The sequence below is a fragment of the Microcaecilia unicolor genome, chromosome 9 (assembly GCF_901765095.1).
Source record: "Microcaecilia unicolor chromosome 9, aMicUni1.1, whole genome shotgun sequence".
NCBI classification, from domain to species: Eukaryota; Metazoa; Chordata; class Amphibia; order Gymnophiona; family Siphonopidae; genus Microcaecilia; species Microcaecilia unicolor.
Window position 1 is genome coordinate 208,048,669 of NC_044039.1, and position 25,713 is coordinate 208,074,381.

General features: G+C 42.6%; 1 protein-coding gene across 1 annotated transcript in view; it reads left to right on the forward strand.

Moving 5' to 3' along the window:
- The window catches only part of CCDC88C (coiled-coil domain containing 88C), a 222,424-nt gene that overhangs the window by 16,794 nt on the left and 179,917 nt on the right, over positions 1-25,713 (forward strand). Inside the window, exon 3 of the mRNA XM_030214328.1 lies at positions 13,901-14,009. Within this exon, the coding sequence (XP_030070188.1) occupies positions 13,901-14,009 (109 nt within the window). The remainder of the gene's footprint in view (positions 1-13,900; positions 14,010-25,713) is intronic.

Here is a 25,713-nt window from a genome sequence, read left to right on the forward strand (position 1 = left end):
AGTGTCAACATGTTCCCAGTTTCTTGAAATGTTAACTTCTTTCAGCGACCTTATGACATTTTTTACTGCATTAACCAGTTTTGCAAAATGGATCATGAAATTCTTTTTCCTTTCTTCTGCCTTAAAATGAGAGAAGCAACATTTTATTAAAGAATGCTGAAGAGATACCGAGTGCATAAGTTGAGGAGGCAGGAAAATTTAGTGGTATGACTGGGGCTTCATTATTTTAAAAATATTTAAGTATCTACTTAACTTGCTTATGCTGTATGCTTCAGTACAGTTCTAAAACCACATCCTTTCCTGCAGCTGTACTCGATGCCTGCATGTTAATTTGCAAAGCACAGGAGCTGCTTAAGTGTCTGCTAAAAATGTGCGTTAAACTTTTATTTGTTACGTCCAGTTTGTGTTTAAAAAAACGCATTATCTTAATTTTGGATGTAGTGCACAATTTAAACTGTACATATATTTAAAGTATCTACCCCACACTTTTCTAGTGGTAGTTCAGGGAAAGTTACATTCAGGTACTACTACTAATAGCATTTATAGAGCGCTGCCAGACTCACGCAGCGCTGAACATTTTACATAGAGAGACAGTCCCTGCTCAAAGAGCTTACAATCTATGTAAAACAGACAGACAAGACATTGCGGGCAAGGGAATTACAGGGTAAAGAGGAACAGGGAAGGAGGAGAGCAAATGAGTAACGGTTAGGGGCCAAAGGCAGTAGTGAAAAGGTGAGTTTTCAACATAGATTTAAAAACAGGTAGAGATGGAGCTAGACGTATGGGTTCAGGAAGACGGTTCCAGGCATAAGGTGCAGCAACCTGGCTCTCCTTCTTTCTTAATCCCTCATCCCCTTCCAATATCCTTGGGGACTTTAACATCCACGCTTACAGTAGGTATTTCCCAAAGGGCTTGAGGCAGTGTGAGGGTTAAGTGACTTGCCAAGGTCAGAAGGCGTGTCAGTGGGATTTGAACCCTGGTCTCTGGTTCATAGCCTTTCCTCTAACCAGTAGGCTATTGCAGTGGTATAGCCGGACCTGACATTATGGGTGGGCGCTATTCCCCCCCCTCCCCCTCGACATTCAGAGCTATTTAACTGGCCAGACACGGCCGCTGACCGGTTAAATAGCATAGCAACGCTTAACTGCAGATATTCAGTGGGAGATAACAGGTTAGCTCCCACTAAATATCTTCTGTTAGCAGCTGGCTGCTAACTAGCTATATCATGCAACATAGCCAGTTAGGCGCAGATATCCAGCGGTTAACTGGCTATGTTCAGCAGGCCTATCTTTTACTGCTATAAAGTTAACCAGTTAGCGCTGAATATTGGCTTAACCGGTTTGTTTTTTGGCAGTAAAAAAAAATAAAAAATCTGTATATTCAATGCTGGTCGCTGGAAACGTCCTGACATTGAATATCCAGGATAAAGGCAGTGGTGTGCTGGAGAGGGAGAGGCCAGATTGGCTCCTAGCAGTGAGTGTTGACCATGGAAAGTAGGCTTGGCTCCCATTGCTGCTGACTCCTGATATAGGTCTGGGGCTAGATGAGTGACCAGACTTCCCCCAGCAGCATGAGATGGGTCTCCTGACCTTGTTGCAGGTTTGTCTCGGTCCTGGAGGGTCACTGGTAATGGAGACCCGAACTGTGCCAGGTGATGTGTGTGGGCAGAGGCCCCTCCCCCCACGCTTGCTAAGTAGGAGGGAAAGACCAGCTGTGGTGACCTTTAGAGTCAGTGTTGCCAGGTGGGCGGTTTTACCGCCCAATTGGGCGGTTTTCCGCGACCCGCCGCGGGAAATTTTTGCCCGCGGCGGGTTGCGGTTTTTTGGGCTGCTTTTTGGGCTTCAGGGCGGTTTTTTGGGCTGCTTTTTCGGCTGCGGGGGGCGGGGTTAATGACGTTTTTGGGCGGGGTTAGTGACGGGGAGGCGGGGCCGATGACGGGGGAGGCGGGGCCGGTGACGGCGGGGGCGGGGTTGATGACGGCGGGGGCGGGGTTGATGACGCGGGGGTGGGGGTGTCAGGGGCGGGGTTTGAGTTTGGGCGGGTTTTGGGCGGTTTTTGTGCTGGATTGGGTGGGAAAAAAATTTTCCACCTGGCAACACTGTTTAGAGTCTCTTTGGGATGCTGTCTATCAGGTCAGTTTTTCTCTGCTGAGGTTTTCTGCTAGAGTTTCTGGAGGAATAACTTAAGGATTCCTAAACTTTCCCAGACCCCCCTTTAAAATTCTTTTTCACCATTTCTACAGGTGGAATCATATAGGTTTTGAAGATTCCATCGGAAGCTGTGCCACTGTTGGTTAGTGTTTGCTGTTTAGATAGTCCAGAGATAGCTCTGGACTTACATCTTATATTTGGTGTTCTAAATTGTTTTTTCCCTTTTTTTTTTTGCTCCCCTGATTCGTGAATCGGTTACCTTTTATTGAGTGCAAAGTGTTTTATTTTTCTTGTGGTTTATTGATTTATTTCTTCTCTGATATTGGATTGTTTTTCCTTTTCACTATGTGACAAATGGTGACTTGTATGATTGTACGATATCAATGTTAAAAAAAAAAAAGAAAAAAAAAGAAAAGGTATGAAGGAATCTGTCTACAACAGTTCTTGCCTAATTACTCTGGCTAGGCTGGAGAAAATAAAAGGATAGCCCTTGATGGACACCTTATTTTAAACCGATCTATAAATAGCTTTAAAAACTACATTTTAAGGTCTAATAATTACATTAGTGATTTTAGATATAAGCAAAAAAAAAAAAAAGATAATAAACTACTAAACATTTGAAGATGGGCAGGGAGGGGGCCTGACGTATGGGCTCAGGGAGTTTATTCCAAGCATAGGGTAAGGCGAGGCAGAAAGGGCGGAGCCTGGAGTTGGCGGTGGTAGAGGAGGGATTTGTCCTGTGAGCGGAGATTTCGGAACTTTCTCTCTACTACTACTACTACTTAACATTTCTAGAGCGCTACTAGGGTTACGCAGCGCTGTACAAAATAAACAAAGAAGGACGGTCCCTGCTCAAAGGAGCTTACAATCTAAAGAACGAAATGTCAAGTTGGGGCAGTCTAGATTTCCTGGGTAGAGGTGTAGAGGTTAGGTGCCGAAGGCGACGTTGAAGAGGTGGGTTTTAAGCAGAGATTTGAAGATGGGCAGGGAGGGGGCCTGGCGTATGTCTGACTCCACCTCTTTTTCTACTGTCCAGCTCTGAACTCCTCCTGATATTAAGCCTTAACTGTACTGTTCTGGATCTCGAGTATTGTTAATATAACTTACATTTACTATGTTAAAGTACATTTTATTAAATCCAACTCCACCCAAAATTGCTTCCAACTCTGACTCCAACTCCACAACTCCTGTGTAGCTGCAGCATTTCTACTTTTAAAGCTGGAATTTTCCACGACACAGAGGTGATTTGACATTTCCTACTTTTCCTGTTCTGTTTTTCCCCGAAATGACAGGAAAATAAACCCACCTGAAATGTTTGCTGTCGTAAAAAGTGAGTATTTTTAGAAAGTGTGCTCCATTAACAATATTACTCTTGAAACTAACCAAAGAAAAAAACTGAAAATTTCCATAAAGAAATGAAAATACTTTGGGCTGCATACCCCTAGTTCTTCGAGTAAAGAACAGTGGAAGAAGTAATGTGATCTTTTTGAAGTTGAGTTTGGGGTTGTAGCCTGTCTGACATAGCTGCCTGGATGTCTCGCCGCCATCTGTAACTAAACATGACCAAGACTGAGCTTCTTATCTTTCCCCCTAAACCAACCTCTCCTCATCCCCCATTCTCTATTTGTGTGGATAGTACTCTCATCCTCCCTGTCTCATCATCACATAACCTTGGGGTCATCTTCGACAACTCCTCTCTCTCTTTCTCTGCACATATTCAACAGACTTCTACAACCTGTCGTTTCTTTCTCTATAATATCACCAAAATTTGTCCTTTCCTTTCTGAGCACACTACTAAAACCCTTATCCACGCTTTTATCACCTCTCGTTTAGACTATTGCAACTTGCTTCTCACAGGTCTCCCATTAAACCATCTCTTTCCCCTTCAATTTGTTCAGAATTATGCTGCATGACTTATATTCCGCCATTGTTGCTATTCTCATATTGGCCCTTTCTTCAAGTCACTTCATTGGCTTCCTATCCATTTTCACATACAGTTCAAACTCCTCATACTGACTTATGTGTTCGCTCTGCAGTTCCTCAGTTCCTCTCCACTCTTATTTCTCCCTACACTCCTCCCCGGGAGCTCCGTTCATTGGGTAACTCTCTCTTATCTATACCCTTCTCCCCACTGCCAACTCCACTCTGTTCATTTTATCTTTCTGCACCGTATGCCTGGAATAGACTTCCTGAGCCATTGGTCAAGCTCCATCTCTGGACGTCTTAAAATCTAGACTAAAATCCTACCTTTATTCCTCAGAAATATTTCCTTAATTATTACTTCGAAAGGAGTGAAGCCTGTGAAAACTGGGATTGCTTTAATCAGTGGGATTTGAATTAGAGTCTTAAGTATATGTATTAAATAATTTCTGGTTTTTAAAAGAGAGAGAATAATAAGTATGTTCTCAATGAAATGAATTGACTATACACCGTATTTGGTCTTGAAGAAGCCAACCAGATGATCAGTGTGGAGTGGAGGAGTGGCCTAGTGGTTAGGGTGGTGGACTTTGGTCCTGGGAAACTGAGGAACTGAGTTCGATTCCCACTTCAGGCACAGGCGGCTCCTTGTAACTCTGGGCAAGTCACTTAACCCTCCATTGCCCCATGTAAGCCACATTGAGCCTGCCATGAGTGGGAAGGCGCGGGGTACAAATGTAACAAAAATAAAATATTGGAGATTCTACATGGAATGTTGCTACTATTGGAGTTTCTACATGGAATGTTGCTATTCCACTAGCAACATTCCATGTAGAAGGCTGCGCAGGCCTTTGTGAGTCTGACGTCCTGCACGTACGTGCAGGATGTCAGACTCGCAGAAGCCTGCGTGGCCACATTGGTGATCTGCAAGGGCCGACTTCTACATGGAATGTTGCTAGTGGAATAGCAACATTCCATGTAGAATCTCAAATAGTAGCAACAGTGGAGGATTGGCCTAGTGGTTAGGGTGGTGGATTTTGGTCCTGGGAAACTGAGGAACTGAGTTCGATTCCCACTTCAGGCACAGGCAGCTCCTTGTGACTCTGGGCAAGTCACTTAACCCTCCATTGCCCCATGTAAGCCGCATTGAGCCTGCCATGAGTGGGAAAGCGCGGGGTACAAATGTAACAAAAAAAAATGTGGAATAATGAATTAGATGAGTAATATCTGGGGATAATCAGGTTAATACCATATTTTCTTTTTTCTGTTTAATTGATCTCCTTGTCTTATCTCACTCTCCCTATTTTTCTTCACTTTGTGGTCTAAGAAAGAGAAAGATTGTATATAATCCATATATCTAGTTGGGATTGTTTTCTTCTTATCTTGTATTAATGTGCAGTCATCTCTGTATTACTGTTTGCAAGTGACCCTTGTAAAATGAAAAATTATAAATAAATGATGTAAAATCCTACCTTTGTGATGCTGCTTTTAACTCCTGACCCCTATTCACTTGTTCAATACCAATGTATGTTTTATTACAGTCCTGCTTGTAAATTCTTATTAACGCCAATTTGTGTCAAGCCGCAATTATCAGCACTGATTGGCTTGTTAACTAATTAAGTTGCACATGCAAATCCAGAATACGACTGGATTTGCACGCACAACTTAAGTCGCACTATATAGAATCTGGGGGAATACTCATATTTCAGTCAGCACGGGTCGCGTATAATAATGTCATCCGCAAACATACTGATATGGTATTATTTGTTTCCCACTTTTATTCCCTCTAAGGGGGGGGGGGGGCATCCCTGCCTAGTTCCCCATATTGACTTGAAACGCCTAAAGACTAACTTGTTCGAAAAGGCATACTCAAATGACCCAACCTAAATGCCTTAACCACGCAAACACAACAATATAAATGTTTGTATTGGACTTAACTTACTTTCCCCTTGACCCCCAATAAGTCTGTCAATTCTGATCATTATCTGTCATTACAAAGTGAAGTATTGCCACTACTGCACTATGTAAGCCACATTGAGCCTGCAAATAGGTGGGAAAATGTGGGATACAAATGCAACAAATAAATAAATTATTCCCACCTTAGTAATTCCCTTATTTGTCCTGTTTCTGTCCTGATTAGGTTGTAAGCTCTGTTGAGCAGGGACTGTCTTTTCATATTCAAGTGTACAGCGCTGTGTACATCTAGTAGTAGTTTTTAGTTTGAAGGATTCAATCAGAGCTTTGAGGTATTTGCTCTGACCCAAGAGAAAGACTTACACAGTAGTGCTATGTGGCTCAAAGCTGGCATTATTTATTTTTGAAGCCTAGGAGCATTGGTCTGCTGACGTGTGGCTTTATATCCCCAGTGGCAATCTTTGAAATCGTTTATTGGTGACTTCTGTTGGGACAAAATGCATTGCAAGTTTCTGATTTATAATGTCCGATATAACAACAATTTCTACTCTTTTTCCAGCTATTTCCTTGTATCCCTTCTCCCAACCCTCTTTACCCTCTTCTCCCAACCCTCTTTACCCTCTTAGTTTCATAAACATGAAGGTCTTTATTCTTAACCCCGCTCTTATGCCTCTTCAAAATTACATCTTTCCCTCCAACCCAAGGACCCAGACACTATCAACTTTAGACAGCCCGGAACACTGCAGCTAGACTCGTATTCGGAAAAACAAAATATGAAAGTGCTAAACCCCTATGAGAAAAACTACACTGGCTACCACTTAAAGAACGCATCAAAATATGTACCCTAGTTCACAAAATCATTCACGGAGACGCTCCAGCCTACACGTCAAACCTGATAGACTTGCCACCCAGGAACGCTAAAAAGTCATCCCGCACATTCCTTAATCTTCACTTCCCCAACTGCAAAGGTCTAAAATACAAACTAACGCATGCGTCAACCTTTTCCTACTTGAACACACAATTCTGGAACGCACTGCCGCGCAACTTAAAAAAAAGATCTATGAACTAACCAACTTCCGCAAACTACTGAAGACACATCTCTTTGACAAGGCATACCACAAAGATCAACAAATGTGAACCCTTACACATATATCCAGAACTGCCTCACGATATTTGCTTGTTATTCTATCATCCTGCTTTATCATTATCATGTTACCCAAGATCCTTATGCAATACTAAATGTATATTTTCTTACATATTTCCACTATTCATGATGTAATGTAAGCCACATTGAGCCTGCAAAGAGGTGGGAAAATGTGGGATACAAATGCAATAAATAAATCAATACAGTCCTTCCCCTGAAAATCTCGGTGCGGGGCCTAGCCTTTCATTCTGGCTTATCATGCTTTCCCTACTAGTGCACAGAATTTAAATGCCAAAAAAAAAAAAATCCTGTCTGTCCAGCTCTGACTAAACTTCTTCGGGTCCCTCTCATGGGCAGGGCTAATCCCTTTAGCCTAAATGTATGCTTCTGTGCCATAGTAGTAAGGTCCACAGCTCTGGAGGTTAATGGATATGTCTTTTTACTCAAGGAAGTGCAGTCCCACCTCGGCCACAATATGATAAGGAGGGTTGGGTGCAGACTCTCCACAGACATGGCCCCATACAAAGGTTTAAAAGCAAAATAACTCTTTAATGTACTCACATTTAGGTGTCAAATGGTGAAATTCCATTCCAACTGAAATAAAAACGTATCTCTAGCTACTTTCTGCAAATTCCTAAAGGCTTTTCAGTTAGTTTCTACACTAACTGTAATGAGTCAATGTTTCTGAACCGAAATGATTATTCTGCTGGTGTCTTTGAGCAATATTACTGTAAACTTCTCTGTTGCTTCACATTGTCATATAATTTAGCTCTGTAAATGGTGTGAATCTAATTTTTTCTCAAATGTAAGCCATGTAGAACTGAATAATGGAATGCAGATCATGTTGGATGTAAGTAACAGTAAATAAATATGCCAAAGCACATTTACTTCACAGTTGTGGTAAATTGTAGACTTTCAAGAGACTATTTCCAATTTGCCCATAGGCCTGTCTCCTGCCAGGCCCCCAAGTCACAATGTGCACTATCTTAACGTCAGTTTAAAACAACTGGGGCCTGGCTCTGGCTTCCACAAGGTTCCGAAAACTTTTTCTACCTTATTTATTTATTACAATTTGTACCCCGTGCTTTCCCACACATAGCAGGTTCAATGCGGCTTACATAATATATAAAATTACAAAGTCCTGAGGGAGAATATTACAACTGTATTAAACATAGTAATAGGAAGACCTAAGAATATATAAGATCAACCTGGAAAGGTGCAACAAGGATAGGATAGGCAAAAGGGAATGGAGGGGTATGATGTAGGTAAGATGGCAAAGAAAGGACTAGGGGATGAGCATGAAGGAGATTGGAAAACAGTCTAAGATATAATTATCGTCAGAATAGGAATCATGATGGTGGGTTTATAAGGTTAATTCGGGACGTTTGGGTAAGCTTGCTTGAAGAGATGGGTTTTCAACATTTTTCTAAAGGGTAGATAGTCGTTCATTGCTCAGATGGATCTTGGTAGAGCGTTCCAAAGCTGGCTGCCCAAGAAGGAGAAGCTGGATGCATAGGAGGATAAGTCTTTTGCTACATAGGTTGTGAAAGTGGATTTTAATTGGTTAGAATCAGGGGCTACAAATCCCGCACTGCTTTGGGATGTAAGATTAAAGTCTAGCCAAAAGGTCTCCCCTCTGGAACTAGGTAACTTGGCATCTCTATTTAAGCTGCTCTGGTCACTTAGATTTTGCTGAGTTCTGTCAGCTTTTTTTTTTTTTAATCTAGGTGACTGTTGATCTGTCAGTACCTTTACTTTGGCTGGCTCATTCTGTTAAGAGTACTTAGTGGGGGTGTGGGCAGCTGTTAGGTGGGGACTCTCAAGACTTGAGTACTAGACAAGAGAAAAAGATGAGAACTAGGATTGGCCTAGTGGTTAGAGTGGTGGACTTTGGTCCTGAGGAACTGAGTTCAATTCCCACTTCAGGCACAGGCAGCTCCTTGTGACTCTGGGCAAGTCACTTAACCCTCCATTGCCCCAGGTACAAATAAGTACCTGTATATAATATGTAAGCCGCATTGAGCCTGCTATGAGTGGGAAAGCGCGGGATACAAATGTAATCAAATAAATTCAAATCAAATAAATTCAAGGTAAATCTTTAATGTCGCTGTACCTCCAAGAAGTGCATCCAACAAAAAAAAAAAAAAAGGACAAACAAGATTTACTGAAAGCAAAGAGTTTGAGAAGAAGCTTGGCTTAAATCCCAATAAATGAATAATTGAGGCATTGGGGAGCAAGGCAAAAACAGGAACCTAATGCATGACAGAATAAGAAAACAAGACTGAAGCAGCAGGCAGGAAGGTCAGAGGCAGGGTAGAAATACTCAAGCCTGCCCTGGGCCTGGTCCCCACTATGCCACTTGAGGATAGTTCACTGGAAACAGCGAAGATGACTCAAAAATAAGTCTCTTGACAATGCTTGGTAAAGCCAAGTTTATGTCACTGTAAAGACTCGACACGGCTGTGTTTCGGCCAACTGGCCTGCCTCAGGAGTCTATAAAATCTAAGTTAAAACATAAAATTGTACAATGTAAGTAAAATAAAATGAAAGTGAAAACTTTAAAATCTGATAAACATGCATGTAATTAAATAAAAGGAAAATTGAAAAAAAAAATGACAAACATAAAAAAAATATACATCCATTAAAAAGGAGTAGAAGAAACATACATATTGTGGGAATATAAAACCACATTTGCAATCTATCTTTAAGATGAATTTAGCTTTAAATTCCTTTAAATCAACCATAGTTAGACACCATCATGTTGTGTATCCAAAGTGAATAAACATAAAAAGGAAACCATGAAGTACATCCAGAATAAAAGTGTTAGAACATTATAAAACATTCCACAGTTCATATCAGGCCATACAAACTTTTTATCAAAAACCATGTATGTGTATACAAGTTACAAGTTACACACATATATAGTATATGCCAAAATATATTTATTTATTTGTACATTTATACCCCACATTTCCCCCACAGTTTTGCAGGCTCAAAGTGGCTTACAATGCACTGATAACTAATGCCAGATCAGAGGTGATACAGTTACAATTAAATTAGAATCAAATAGATAGAATCAAAGAAACTTAAAATATAAAAAATGTATAAAGAATTATGTGTATATACCTCTGAGGTTACCAGGAAGGTTATCAGGAATAGAAGACTCAAGGGCTGATGTAGAAGCTAGTGTGGGCGGAAGCGCATGGTTGGAGAGATGTCTGCGCATAATTTTATGGCTGCAGAGAAGTTTCACCCAGAAGATAGTACTGCGTAATTCTGTGTGTAGGACACTGGCGAGCATATTAAAATAAATGCTAATGAGGCTATCGGCTATTTGGCAATAATACAGAGACGTATGTAGAAGACTTTTAAAGTGAGCACAATACTAGAACTTGAATGCTAAGTCTGGGGAGGTATGGAGTGATTAGTTGAGAGGATTTAATGCCGATTTTTGTATTTTTATTTTTTCTGTGAGCATAGCAGTACCTATAACTTCTCTAAGACAGACTAAAGTGATGGTTCTACACACGGGTCTGAGCAGAAAAGTTCATCTGCACATGTACTGGAATGTTTGCATAAATGTTAGCAACACAAAAATGTTTATGCACAAGAAATTTATCCCCAGAATAACACTTCAACACATGTGCAGATGTGCTGACACTTCTCGTTTTGCTCAGATTTGTACAAAACAAGCTGCTCCTGGTGCAGAACCTTGTTATGGGTAGCCTTACCCTGATTGGCGTATAAATTCTGTGCACTTTGAATTTGCATATGATTAGCTTCCCGTATCGGCATGCATTTGTCTTAGAAGATGTGCACTTAGCCATCGAAACACAGCGTTAACGTGTATAGTAACATATAACATAGTAGATGATGGCAGATAAAGACCTGTACAGTCCATCCAGTCTTCCCAAACAAGATATACTCGGCATAGGGTATGATGCAGTACTGCATACGCATGGTTGATCTTGATTTGTGCTTGCCATTTTTGGGGCACAGACTGTAGCAGTCTGCCTAGCATTGGCCTTGTTCCCCAACTAATGAAGCTGTCATTGAAGCCCCACTCCAGCCCATCCAGATCTGCCCGGACCGTAGAAATCTGCCCAGTACTGGCTTTTCTTCCCAATTACTGGAGTTGCCATCTAACACTGCTATGTTCGTTTGGTTCCATCCTTTTTCCATACAGGATTCTTTTGTTTATCCCACGCATTTTTGAATTCTGTTACCATTTTCATCTCCACCACCTCCCACGGGTTGACATTCCAGGTATATTACTACCCTCTCCATGAAAAAGTACTTCCTGACATTCCTGAGTCTGCCCCCCTGCAACCTCAAATCATGTCCTCTACTTCTACCACCTTCTCGTCTCTGGAAAAGGTTTGTTTGTAGATTAATACCTTTCAAATATTTGAAGGTCTGCATCGGACTCTCAGCTGGGAATGGACTGGCTAGAGGCACATTGACTATTTTCTTCTGGAAGATGGGTACCTTGGAACCCAGGAGTCACTAGTTGAGGTCGGCTAATGCATAACAACTATTTATTATTTCAGACTTTTGATATACCACAAATTGATCCTGGGCAGGCGACTTAACTGGTTGACGACAACAATTAAAACTACATGCTCCTGTGCTGACAGTGGGGGTTGGAAGAGGGCAGGGAGGATGGGCAGGGGCAAATGGAGGAGGGGGGGGGAGAGGAGAAGGCTAAGAGAAGCTGAAGCAAACGGTGCAGGAAAGAGATGAGTCTTAAATGACTGTAAAGGCATAGCAGTTCTGAAAGATGAAGAGAAGGGCATTCCAGAGTTTAGGACCTAAATATCTAAAAGAAGTGTCACGGGAAAGCGAAAGGTGGAGAGCAGAGAAGGATGGAATGCAGAGGAGATATACTACTACTACTTAACATTTCTAGAGCACTACTAGGGTTACGCAGCGCTGTACAGTTTAACAACAAAGGACAGTCCCTGCTCAAAAGAGCTTGCAATCTAACAGGCGAAGTGTCAAGTGGGGAATAAAGGATCAACAATTTAAGTAGGCAGGAGCATTGGGAAAGCACCCTTTAAAGATCATGAGCAGTTTGAAGTGGACACAGGAGGTTTATGGGGAGCCAATGTTCGAGCCCGAGTAGGGGAGGGGGGGTGATGTGATAGTGCTCAATGATTCATTTTGATGGCTGTGGATTGAATCAGCTGTAGACGTTTTAATGAGTATAAAGGGAGTTGGCATACAAAGAATTACAGTAAGGATGTAAAAAGACTTGAAGTGGTTCAAAGAAAAGTGATGAAAATGGTACGGGATTTGGATTGCAAGAGGTACAAGGAGAGACTTACTGACCTGAACATGTATAACCTGGAGAAAAGGAGAAGTGGGTAATACGATACCTTTTCAAATATTTGAACATCTGTATTAATCCGCAAACAAACTTTTTTCAGAGATGGGAAGGCAATAGAACTAGAGGACATGAATTGAGGTTGAAAGGGGGCAGACTTGGGAATAGTGTCAGGAAGTATTTTTTCACCGAGAGGGTGGTAGATACATGGAATCGCCTCCCGCGGGAGGTGGTGGAGATGAAAGCGGTAATGGAATTCATCAAAATGTGTGGGATAAACACAAAGAAATCCTGTTTAGATGGAATGGATCCAAAGAAGCTTAGGAAGCAACTCCGGTAATTGGGAAGCAAAGCCAGTACTGGGCAAACTTCTACAGTCTGTGCTTTGAACGTGGCTGGACAGATTTCAACTTCAGCTTCAGAAGTTGGGGAACAAGGCCAGTGCTGTGCAGACTTCTACGGTCTGTGCCCTGATCATAGCTGAATAGATTTGGATGGGCTGGAGCGGAGCTTTTCAGGGGCTTCGACGTTAACTTCAGAAATGTTAGAACAAGGAGAGTGCTGGGCAGACTTCTGTGGTCTATGCAAGGACAAATCAAGACCAGGTGTACATATGAACTATCACATACTATATGTAATGAGTTTTATCTTGTTGGGCAGACTGGATGGGACCATACAGGTCTTTATCTGCTATCATGTACTACGTTACTATGTAATGACTAAAGCAAGGATAATGGGGCGAATAGACCGTGGGAAGAGGCGTGGATGAACGGATCAGGTGCAGTGTAATGTGAGAAAAGAAGATCTTGTTATATTATGCATAAAATGTCAGGTTCCCCCCCCCCCCCCCCCCATTCCCACATTGTTTAAACAAGTGTTCAACCCTAGTGTGATCTAGAGGAGAGAAGATTTCACTTTTTGTTTGCATGCTGTTACACTCCCTGCTGCCTTTTCTTGTGTGCACTCTCCCTGATCATGCAAGTAGCCTGTCACTGTAATATTCAGTTTGATTAGCTCACACTCTGTGATAAGGATTAGCCTTCTGACAGCTCTTTAAAAGAATAACATAGGATAAGTAACTGCCATTTTAGCATTCTTGTTTTGGGCTTTTATGACCAACTCCTCAGTTTTTGGTTTTATTTTTAACTGGCCATAGAACAGATTAAGTTACCGGATAAATGTGTGTTCGTCAAACTATATCAGCCTGGTAACTCCTTCAGGATAGGGTCAGGGAGTACAAAACATTGGGGTGGAGCCTGGTATATTCATTCCCAGTCAGAATGAGGCATCTGACTGAAACCTTTTAACTCTTCTAATTTAGAGTAGTTACCTCTCCCTCAAAGTTTGTAAAATTGTTTTTCTCTAGTATTAAAATATAAAACAATTATATACACTTTTTTTTAGTATAACAGAGGGAAAAATACTCTCTTGATTCTCTTCTGTTCTAGAAATCCCAGACAAACTAACCAGCGTGTTAACAAACGTGTGAACAATGATGTCAACCTGCGGATTCAGAATCTCACGATCCTGGTTAGACATATCAAGGACTATTATCAGGTATGTTCCCCAGTTCAAACTACTGGCTCTGTTGTGAGCAGTTTTACGTTGCTAGTGTTCCGCAGTTCAACACATGCAGGTTCATAGTGAGCTGTTAAGTATGCTTGACGCATGCTACAGCAAGCTCTGGATGCATGTCAGTTTATACATACAACACTGTACCGGCCGTGTGTATTTAACACGTGCATGGCTTAATCTTTTTATACATACAACGTTGTACCGGCCGTGTGTGCTTAACACGTGCATGGCTTAATCTTTTTATACATACAACGTTGTACCGTCCGTGTGTGCTTAACACGTGCATGGCTTAATCTTTTTATACATACAACGCTGTACCGGCCGTGTGTGCTTAACATGTGCATGGCTTAATCTATTTATACATACAACGCTGTACCGGCCGTGTGTGCTTAACACGTGCATGGCTTAATCTTTTTATACATACAACGCTGTACCGGCCGTGTGTGCTTAACACGTGCATGGCTTAATCTTTTTATACATACAACGCTTTACCGGCCGTGTGTGCTTAACACGTGCATGGCTTAATCTTTTTATACATACAACGCTGTACCGGCCGTGTGTGCTTAACACGTGCATGGCTTAATCTTTGAGACAAGCATATGCTACTGGCAGCATCAACCTGGTTTGTCTCGAAGATTAAGCCATGCATGTGTAAGTACACACGGCCGGTACAGTGAAACTGTGAATGGCTCATTAATCAGGCAGTATATAAAAAAAAAAAATAGAAAACAAGACATGACGTGCTGATTAAATATTGTGCTTAGGAGAGTTTTAGGCGCTGGGCAATTATTGGATGCTGTTAGAACTAACTATATGGCTCCCCGCCGCTGAAGAGTTTAGTGGAATATTCAGTGAGTTTATGAGTGATTTATCATAGTTTATACATACACGTGTTACTGACACATTTTAAATTCAAGATTGAAAAATTTTTATAGGCATGATTCAGTTTTCCTATATATTTTTTATGCTTTATCTCATTTGTACTACCGTGTTTCCCCGAAAATAAGACACTGTCTTATATTAATTTTTGCCCCCCAAAATGCGCTAGGTCTTATTTTCAGCGGCTGTCTTATTTTTCGGGGAAACATCGGGGTTGGCCTGCCCCCCGCCCTCCGTCGCTCCTGGAACTAACCTTAAACGCCTCCTTTCACCTTCGCAGCAAGTAGCAGCAGGGCAGGCCACTCCTTCCTTCCGTGTCCCGCCCTCGCCTGACGTAACGTCCGCGAGGGTGGGGCACGGAAGGAAGGAGAGGTCTGCCCTGCTGCTGCTTGCTGCGAAGGTGAAAGGAGGCGTTTCAGGTTAGTTCCGGGAGCGACGGGGGGTGGGGGGGGCAGCCCGGGGGCGGCCTTGTCCGGCTCTCGGCGGCCCTGCTTTCAAACAAAAATTTGCTAGGTCTTACTTTCGGGGGAGGCCTTATATCTACCAATTCAGGAAAACCTCTACTAGGTCTTATTTTCGGGGGATGTCTTACTTTCGGGGAAACAGGGTATTAAAGCGTACAAACTTGTTAACCTTTCAAACATTAACCTTTCAATGAGTGAAGTGAACTTTCTGTGGTGGGAGTCAAAACCTGCAAAGTCCAAAGAGGTAAAGCTGATGACCATCAGATTTATATAGGGTGAAGGTTTTTGGATTTCTTTGTTGGAGCAGATTCTATAAAGGCTGTTGTAATAAAGCAGCACTAAGCTTGACTTTTTTGTTATTCTTCTGTTTTGGTGTGGATTGTTTTGTGTGTGTACTAAGATTACTTAGTTTTAGTGCACAAAAGTATCTAGGTCAACATGCAAAATGCATAGAGAGTTATTAGTTTAAGCTGTTTATTTCCTATGATAGTGCTGAATCTTTACTTGACATTTCTTTCTGTCGACTTTCCACACTTGCTCATCTTCCAATGTGGTATATATCATTCAGTGTAAAAAATGTAACGAAGGATGCTATATTGGAGAAACAGGCCAGATGCTTAAGACAAGATTCAATTTACATAGACATCACATGAACAATACTGGTGCCAGCAGGGTTCCCACACCTGTTGGTCAACATTTTACAGGACCAGGACACTGTACCAGTGACTTCACAGTGAGAATACTGAAAAGTAACTTTAAAACCATACAAGAACCTAAGACCTTTGAAGTCAGAATGATTGAATATTTTAACACCCAACAGAAAGGACTTAACAAGGATCTGGGGTTCCTAGCCCATTATAAACCATAAAGCTGTATGTCTCTGTTGATCACCCTACCCCTCACCTATCCACACCCATCCTGTTAGAATATCAATGATATGCTTTGATGTCCCCATGCATACCTCCTACCAACCCCCATCCTCCCACCCTGTCAGACTGTCATAGTAATGCTTGAATGTTTTCACTTATATACACTGTCAGCTAGCACATTTGCTTATTTCCGATCTGAGGAAGAAGGGCAACCTTCGAAAGCTAATCAAGAAATGTATTAAGTTATGTCCAATAAAAAAAGGTGGTATCTTATTTTCTTTTCCATGTTTTATTTTGTTTGATTTCTATTGATAACCACAGGTGTATTAAAATTTTTTTTTTTTTTAAATTACAACAACCAAAGATAGAGATTCTCTAAGTTGTGGACCTCAAAGATAGTATTCCCATCTTGAAGACCTACTGAGCTATGTGGGGCCTCATTGGTCCCAGAGTAGGTTCTAAGTACCCCCTCCCAAATATATATTTACTCACTCACGCCAAACTGTTCTGTATCTTCAGTGCCAGCTCCTACTGACCACCATTGTGAAAATGACAAGAGTTCAGCTGAAATTAGTGACCTAAACTGCTAAAACTTGAAAATTGGCAAGAGTAGTTGTTGAAAATGGGAGGATGCTTTTCTTGAATTGAATATGGGGGGAAGGGGGTGACCTGAGTGGTGATTTGGTTGCTGGGTGAGGGTTTTCTGATTTTCCTTGCATGGATGTGCTGGAGTAGGGTCTCCCTGACTTCAGTGTCCTGGGGCACGTAACTTAAATTGGTCTAGTCTTAAATTTTACATTCATCTTAATGCACTGACTTTTACTTTAGTACTCTCTCCAAACAGGCTTTAGCAGCTTCTGCTTTTCTTAGTTGTTCCTGTATTCAGAGTATATACCCAAAGTTTTTCCCAGAACTAGGCTCCTCTTCCCAGCTTTCTCGGACAACATCAAGAATTCCTCTGGGTCTTCTCCCATACAGTAACGCAAAGGGAGAGAACTCTGGGGCATCTCTCAAATGGCAGTATATAGGCGAGGAGGGTGTCCCAGTTTTTCCCATCTTCATCTCCAATCTTTTTCAGCATTTGTTTAAGCATCTTGTTAAAACACTTAGTCCATTTGTCTGGAGGTGGTATACGGAGGTTCTCAGGGTTTTCACCTTCAGCGAATCACAGACCTGCTTCATGACTCGTAACACAAAGGTTGTCCCCTGATCGGTGAGGATCTCTATTGCGATTCCCATGCAGGAGAAGACTCCACAGGGCCCTAGAAATGGTAGTGACCTTCATATTTTGCAATGCAGTGGCTTCTGGGTAGTGACCAGGATATATTTGTTGCCTTGGGTGGTTTGCTTTACGGGTCTCACAAAGTCCATGGCCACTCTCTCAAATGGGATTTTGACAACTGGTATGGTCACAAGAGGGGCGAGTTGGAACCCTTGTAGGACTGATTAATTGGCAGGCTGGGCAGGGCATGCATTAAAGAATTAGACCAATTATCTACTCTTGGGTTTTCTTCTCAGCTAAGTGACACCCTAATGGTGGCTGTGGGCTAACTACATGATTTTCCTGTGATAGGATTGAGGCACTAAAAATGACTTCTCTTCCAAGGATCCTTTGGGTGTCTCTGGCATTAGCGTGTGCTAAAAACGCTAGCAATTTGGAATTACCACCCGGATACCGCATGGTCCGGTGATCATTTCATTTTTTTATGAGCATCCACTATGTGCGCTGGAAAATACTTTTATTTTCCGGTGGGTGGTAATCCATCATTTGAACGCGCATTGACCATTACCGCCTGGTTAATGCATGAGACATTACCACTAAGTGAATGGGTGGTGGTAAGGTCTCAGACTCAAAATGGATACGTGCCAATTTTCATTTTGCCACACATCCATTTTCGGTCCCCCAAGAAAGGTATTTTAATCTGCGCATGTCCAAAACACACTCCTACACTATCGCAAGCCACTCTTCAGCACTCCTTAGTAAAAGGACCCCTTAATTAATTTTGCCACTAATGGGTGTTCAGAGACAGGTTCATTCTGTGTGCTTGGCACTAAGATGGATTCAGCTCTTGTTCAAATGATTTAAGTTGAACAGTGAGAGGAGATATTGAAAGAGATATGGCATTAAGCATTTGCTGAATAGCTTACCATAAACTAGATCCTTTCCCAGTGGCGTTCCTAGGGGGGCTGACACCCGGGGTGGATCGCCGATGTGCCTCGCCCCCTGGGTGCACGCCGCTGGGGGGGGGGGGGGTGCCGCACGCCTGGCCTCCGTTCGTTCCATGCTTCTTCTCTGCCCCGAAACAGGAAGTAATCTGTTCCGGGACAGAGAAGAAGCATGGAACGAACGGAGGACAGGCGCGCGCGGCACCCGGGGCGGCCCGCCCCCCCTGCCCCCCCCCCCCCCCCAGGAACGCCACTGTCCTTTCCATTTTAAATTCAAAGAACATCTGATGGTTGGTCTCTGACATGAGCAGAGTATCTTGAATCTCTACAGGCACTGGGAGGTCTCAGACTAATAACTGTCTTTCGATATCCATGCGGTCCTGTATGCAAGTGAGTTCTGAGATTGTGAAGCCATAGTAGCAATGCTGAGGTTGAGAATTCTATGGGAGGTACAAGAGAAACGTGTGGGTTACGTTCCCCTCCACGAAGGGATAGCCTTCACAAGCTAGCTGCAAATGAAGAATATAGATTCTGAATATGGACTGAATGAATGTGTTTCTTTTACATTTGCACTTGGGCAATTGAACATGCAAAGGAGGTGATGGAAGTAGTATGTTCAGATATATGGTGTCTTCAGGCCCTTGGGTCACACTGCATGCCTAGTGTGGTTTCCTTTCTTCCGTTTTTTTGTTTTGTTTTTTTTTTTTCTCCAGAAAAACCTTTCAAACCATAAAAGGTGGTATGAAGCTCATGTATAGGGAAATTCAAGAGGTTGGTGCATTTTGGGTTTCAGCAGGGCAGGAGCAAAATTTTGCCCCCCCCCCCCCCCCACCCCATTTTTTTTTCCTTTCCTCTGTCTCCTACACAATCTCTGCTTTGAATAGCAAATATTTTTATTTGCTGGCCTGCTAAAATAGCTATTCATTTTGCCTTTTTTTTTTTTTTAAAGTCTGGGAGTAGGAGAATTAATCCCTTTTTGAAATAATTTTGTTATAGAAGAATTTGGTGTTACAGAATATTGCCTACATTTCTAGAATTCCAGAAGAAAATGTTTTCATTTATTGTGTTTTACACACATTCCATTGATTCTAGAGCTTCAGTAAATAATTTTTGTTTTTCATTTACAACTTGTGATCTTACCCATGGTTAATCCTGGACTTTTCATATATGTGTATATTTTTTCCTTCTAGTATTTTTCAAAAGTTCAGTTGCATAGGTTTGTCATCTTGCTGCTAGCAGATGACAACATAACATAGCTTTGCAGTGATGACATAACTGCCTTATAAGGTGCTTTGCCTTAAGATATATTCTAGTATTCCCTGCCTCCAGCAGATGGTGACATGTACTGCACAGGTCTAGCAGGATAGATGCCCCCTTGTCCTGGTAGACCACCTGGTGTTCAACCTGAAGACACCATCTCTCAGGCTGAGTTGAGTTGATTGCTCAGGTATCCAGAATAACATTCTCCCTTCTCCCCCATTTGAGCTTATACCAGTACCTCTAAGGCAGGGGGATCTGTAGGCTGTTTGATAGAGCAGGTGCCGCAGAACAGTGCTCTGTCTCCCTGGTTGATGTTGACTTATTTTTTGTTTCTTTCTAGGGTCTGGGCTGGCGGGAGTCTTGGCTTCCAGGCCTGGCATAGTGGCTTTGGTTGAGCTAGGAATGGGAAGGAAGAGAGTTGCAGTGCATGCCTTCAGTTTAGGGGCTCCAAAAATGTTTTGAGTGGTGGCCTCTTCCCCCTCCAGCTTTGTTTCACCACCTTTTTTTTTTTTTAAATGCTGTAGGGCTGCCAGGGATTCCTTTTGCTGCTTAGATTGTTCTGCCAGCAGTATTTTTAAACAAAAAGAGCAGTACCTGGGGGAGGGGGGGGGGGTAGAATGGGAGGAAAGAGGCAGCAGAGAATATTGAGCAGTGGTGTCTGGCAATGTAGAGTTGGATACTCAGGGGTACTCCACCAATGGGTCTTACAGACAGGAGCTGCAGAGTGAGCATGATGGGCAGCTCCAAGATGACTCTCTTCTGTTTGGAAGGAGAGGGGAGGGGGTGTGGGAGCAAGTATTATGCTGGCAGCACTTTGGGCCTGCCTAGCCTGTGATGGGGGGCAGTGCTTCCTCCTGCTAATCTTCCCACATGTAGGAAGATGACAAAAGGGGTGGGAGTAGAGTGTGGCCCTCCATGGTAGCTGATGTTCAGGTGGAAATTCCACTGTTCTAACTCCTCCAAATAGCTCACCTATCCATTGACTGAGGCCTCAGAGGAGATTGTTGCCAATAGAGGAATTTAGAGGAACTTAGACCTAAGGGTATAGATCATCAGGGGGTGCCAATGCCTTCAGTTCTGGCCCCTGGGGTTTTCCCTCAGAACTTCATTTGGTCATGTACTAGACTTTCTGTCAGATGCAGAAGTCTGGTACTAGGGACCATTAGCCTGCCAGGTTCAGTGACTCAGTGCCTGCTGGATCACCAGTATTGGGGCTGGTTCTGAAGAGGATGAAGTCCAGAAGAGCCTCCCTAGGCTGAATCTCAGGATTTCCTTCCTCATATTCTGCCAAGGAGGACCTTTGCTGTCTTTTCTCATCTCTGGACAACTTGTAGAGAACAAGAGATATTCAGGAAGCACCATACAAGGTGATAGTCACTATTTTGACTTATTAATTCACACCAACCAGAAACCTCAGGTGTGCCTACTGAAGCAAGGTCTGGTGCTCATGGAGTATTCATGCTCCTTCCATCTTATAGCTTGGCCATTGAAAGGGCTCAATTGAGACGAGTTATACTGATTCGGTCATTGCTATCTTGCTTCAGGCTTGGAAATGCTCTACAACCATAGCACGTTCAAGGGCTGGTGTTCTGAGTGCTGACGTCTCCCTTCTGTGCTCAGTGCACATCCTAGCATTTCTCTAGGCAGGCCTTCAGGAAGGATTGGCGTTAGGTACTCTATTCAGGTTGTGGCTTGGGGTTGACTACAGAAAACATCTCTTGTGGCTCACCCAGATATTCGATTTTCTTGTGGGGAGTGTTCTGCTTGCAGCCTCCCTTTCGTATGCTTTGTCTACTGTAGCAAAGTGATATTTTTGTGATATTTGCACAGAATATGAGGTGAAGGACTTTCAATCAGAAGTTAATCGTTGGTGAGGCCCCACTTGGAGTATTCAGTTTTGGAGGCCGTATCTTGCTAAGGATGTAAAAAAAAAGGCTGGAAGCGGTGCAAAGAAAAGCTACAAAAATGGTATAGGATTTGCATTGCAAACCGTACGAGGAGAGACTTGCTGACCTGAACATGTATACCCTGGAGGAAAGGAGAAACAGGGGTGACATGATAAAGATCTATATTAATAATTCTCACCTCAAACATTCTGAAGCTCACTCTGTGGCAGGGAAACCCTGGAGCCCTGCACTTAGGCTGTCACCACTCACTCTCACTGATAGACCCATCCACAGCCACGCCCCTTCCACACATAATTTGCTACCTCAAAGTTCTAATGAAGCTGCAACTTCCGGTTTGTGAGGTGCCAGAGATCGGAATTTAGCCCCATTACTGTTTGCCCCGCCCTCGCGTCAAACGTGATGACGTCGAGGGCGGAGCTATGACACTTGACCAATCGCATCGCTCCGCCCTCAACGTCATCACGTTTGACGCGAGGGCGGGGCATACATCGACCTACGCGAGGACGAACGGAGGGAGTGAGCCAGGCAGGCTGTAGGTCACAGGCAGCGAGGGAGCCAGCCAGCCAGCCACTCTCTACATCGCGGGGTGGGTCACCGGCCGGGGCGGGGCGCCCACGACCACCCTGAAGCACAGAGGGTAAGTCCAGCAACAAGGGGAGGGGGATGGGAATGAAAGCGCCTTGCTAGCGCCCGTTTCATTGGCCTCAGAAACGGGCCTTTCTTACTAGTGTTCAAATATTTGAAAGGTATTAATCCGCAAACGAACCTTTTCCGTAAATGGGAAGACGGTAGAACAAGAGGACATGAAATGAGATTGAAGGGGGGGGCAGACTCAAGAAAAATGTCAGGAAGTATTTTTTCATGGAGAGGGTGGTGGATATGTGGCATGCCCTCCCGCGGGAGGTGGTGGAGATGAAAATGGTAATGGAATTCAAATATGCGTGGGATAAATACAAAGGAATCCTGTTTAGAAGGAATGGATCCATGGAATCTTAGCGGAGACTGGATGGTGACGCTGGTAATTGGGAAACAAAACATAGCTGCTTTAAGGAAATTTCTGTATTGAAAATTATTATTTTGCGAACTCTGCTAAAGCCACTGATGACACTTCTTCTGAATGTTCTGGGCACTGAAGAAGCTGAAAAGGATACATCTGATTTTAAGTCATGTATATTCAGAATGAGAGGTTCCTTGGAAAAGGCTTCCTTGGTACTAAGTTAATTTTTATTATTATTATTTTTAAACCAGCTAACATTTAGAACTCTGCATAAAGCTTACTGCTCACTACTTTAGAAACAAAAATGTCTCCAATAGCTTTCTGCACTGCAGCGTACATCTTGTAAAAATTCTTTGCTGCTTTTTCCCGTAGTGCATCAGGAACTTGCCAGAACTGCTCACTCTTTTGTTCCTCTTGTGGAATTTGGCCTGCTTACAGACAAGAGTTCTTTTCTAACACTTGTAATTTGTCTAAGCAAGGTTAATATTAGAGGGGAGGTGTGAGAGAGGAGGAAATGCCCTTGTGTCTTAGAAAATTCTAGTAATAACTTGTGTGCTAAATAGAGACTTTTTACTAAACATTCATATTTCATATTCTTTACTTACCGGTAACTTCTGATTGCCTCATGGAAAGGGTGGCAGATGCTGACCGGCTAAATGTTCATGCACTCTCTCTGGTGGAATTCAGGCATTTCCACTCCCCTTTTATAAAAAAAAAAAAAAAAGGTCACAAAAAGTATTCTCTTGTCTGGCATGCAGTAGCTGTGTAGATTGACCTAGAATACTGATGCCTAACGATATTGACCATGAGATGAGTTAACGCTTTCACTTTGAGGTATTGTGCAAAAACTTCAGTGCCTGTTCCGGATAGTTATATACACTGTAAAAAAAAAAATTTTACAAAGCTTGTTTTCTATAAAACTGTCAAACCTTACCAATTTCAGTAATATTTGGGATATATCCTTCCTGAATAAATTTGCAGTAAGCCTACACTCATGCCAGTCACCTCACCCAAACATCGTCACCACTTAGCGATTATTATCATGATACACACAGGTACCATGTTGCTTTAAACGTAAACAGTTACCATGGTTTTCAGTCAGGAGAATCTGATCCTTATTAAAAAAAATTTGGTTATCATAGACTGGTGGAAGAGGGTAAGCGTAGAATGTTTTGAAGATATTGCAAGAAATGAGCTCAACTGATTTGCCAGTTAAGGAGTGGTAGGGCACGATCAACTGTCACAATGCTTTCTTCGGTGTGAACTGAAGAACCAGGTAGTGAAGTGATATTGTTTAGATGAGGTGACTGACGTGAATGTAAGTTCATTGCAAACTTATTCAGGATGATATATCCCAAATTTTATGAAATTGGTCGTTTTGACAGTTATTCAGAAAATATACTTTGTATAGTGTTTGTTTTTTTTAAGACAATGTATACTCTGCTCTATTTGTAGTTTTGGGCAGCTTACCACAAAGGTATATAATAAAACACAAAACAGATTCAAGTATGGGGTGGGGGTGGGGTGCATAAAAACAGGACAGCACTACTATGCTGATTCTAGACAGTCTAGAACCAGCAGAGACATACTAGCAGTGCCGTACAGATGATGCGTCACATCCCCAAAGCCAGTTGCCTTCAGGACATCAACTTCACAATACACTAATATTACCCATATACCAGAGATATTTATGTTTCAACGATTTTTATTGATGACAAAGCAATACAGAAACATTATACAACCATCTGGCAGTATCGAAAATACATCCACAAAATAACACCTTGAGTGCTCCTATAGGTTACATGATGCCATCAATTGTAATTTTCAACACTTTTATGGAGGAAGTAACAAAATACCAGAGAGATTTAAAGTGCTGCAAATACTTGTTTTTTGGGGGGGAGGGGGGAAACAGGCTTTCAGTTCCTTTCTAAGGTCCAAGGGCGTACACATGACCTGGTCCATAAACAACAATTATTGAAGATCTAGGTAGCTTTAAATGTGTTCCTGCAGGCGAGAACATTGAAATCTCTTGCATACTATAAGTATAGTCTTTTTACATTTGGGGTAACAAATGTGGTCGGTTGTTGTTGGGTGCGATTCAGGTCTTATCACTCTGGGACCCTGGGGGGTGTCAGGTTACTGCTGATGGGGCTATGTAGGACATTTTTGTGAAGTATTATCAAACACTCTTTGCAGCACGCCCTGGTGAAGGTCTGCAGGTGTCTCAGTATCTGGATAACATTTTAGCGCCCAAACTTACTTCCTCTGAGCGAGCTGTGTTGAACCAGCGTTTGAGTCCATATGAGGACTGGTTGGCGATTAGGCAGAGCCCTCAGATGAAGACTCCTGGCCCGGATGGGTGCAGGGTGGAATTTTACAAGCTAGTTGGGGAGGCTTGTGTTACTCGCCCGAATGTTTAATGTGATGGTGGATGCGGAGGTCATCCCACAGGAGCTTAATACTGCTCAGATTATAGTACTTCCCAAGCCAGGATGGGATCCTGCACTACCCAAATACTATCGGCCTATTTCCTTACTCAATTTTGAGATTAAACTTTTTTGGCTAAGGTTATAGCCAATAGGCTTGCTCGGTATCTGCCTTCATTAATCCACGAAGCCCAGATGGAGTTTGTACGGGGTTGGTCTATACCGAAGAGCTTGTGGCATATCTTGGTGTCTCTGAAATGAGGAGCTTGGGATTATTGTCCTTCCTTGTGATTAGCTTCGACGCCGAGAAGATCATGTCCGCTGGGACTTTCTTTTTGACATCTTGTTAAAGTATGTTATTAATGGGTGGTTCTTGTCTATGGTCAAAGCGCTTTATTCTTCTCCTCAGACTCCGGTTATGGTTAATGGTACAGTGTCTGCTAGCTTCCCGATTCAGCGGGGTACCCGACAGGACTATCGATTGTTTCTGTTTTCATCCTTACCTTGGACCTACTGATATGAGATCTATCAGACTGGACATTCATGATATTCAGATGGTCTCTTGTGTTTCAAAGTGGCGGTCTTTGCTGATGATATTCTAGTGCATGTCACCCAGCCTGATCGGTCGCTCCTGGCACTTTTATAGTTCGGAATATGGGGATTTTGCCTTACTGTTGAAATGGGCGACTTAATCGTTTTGATATCTAGGAATTTAGCT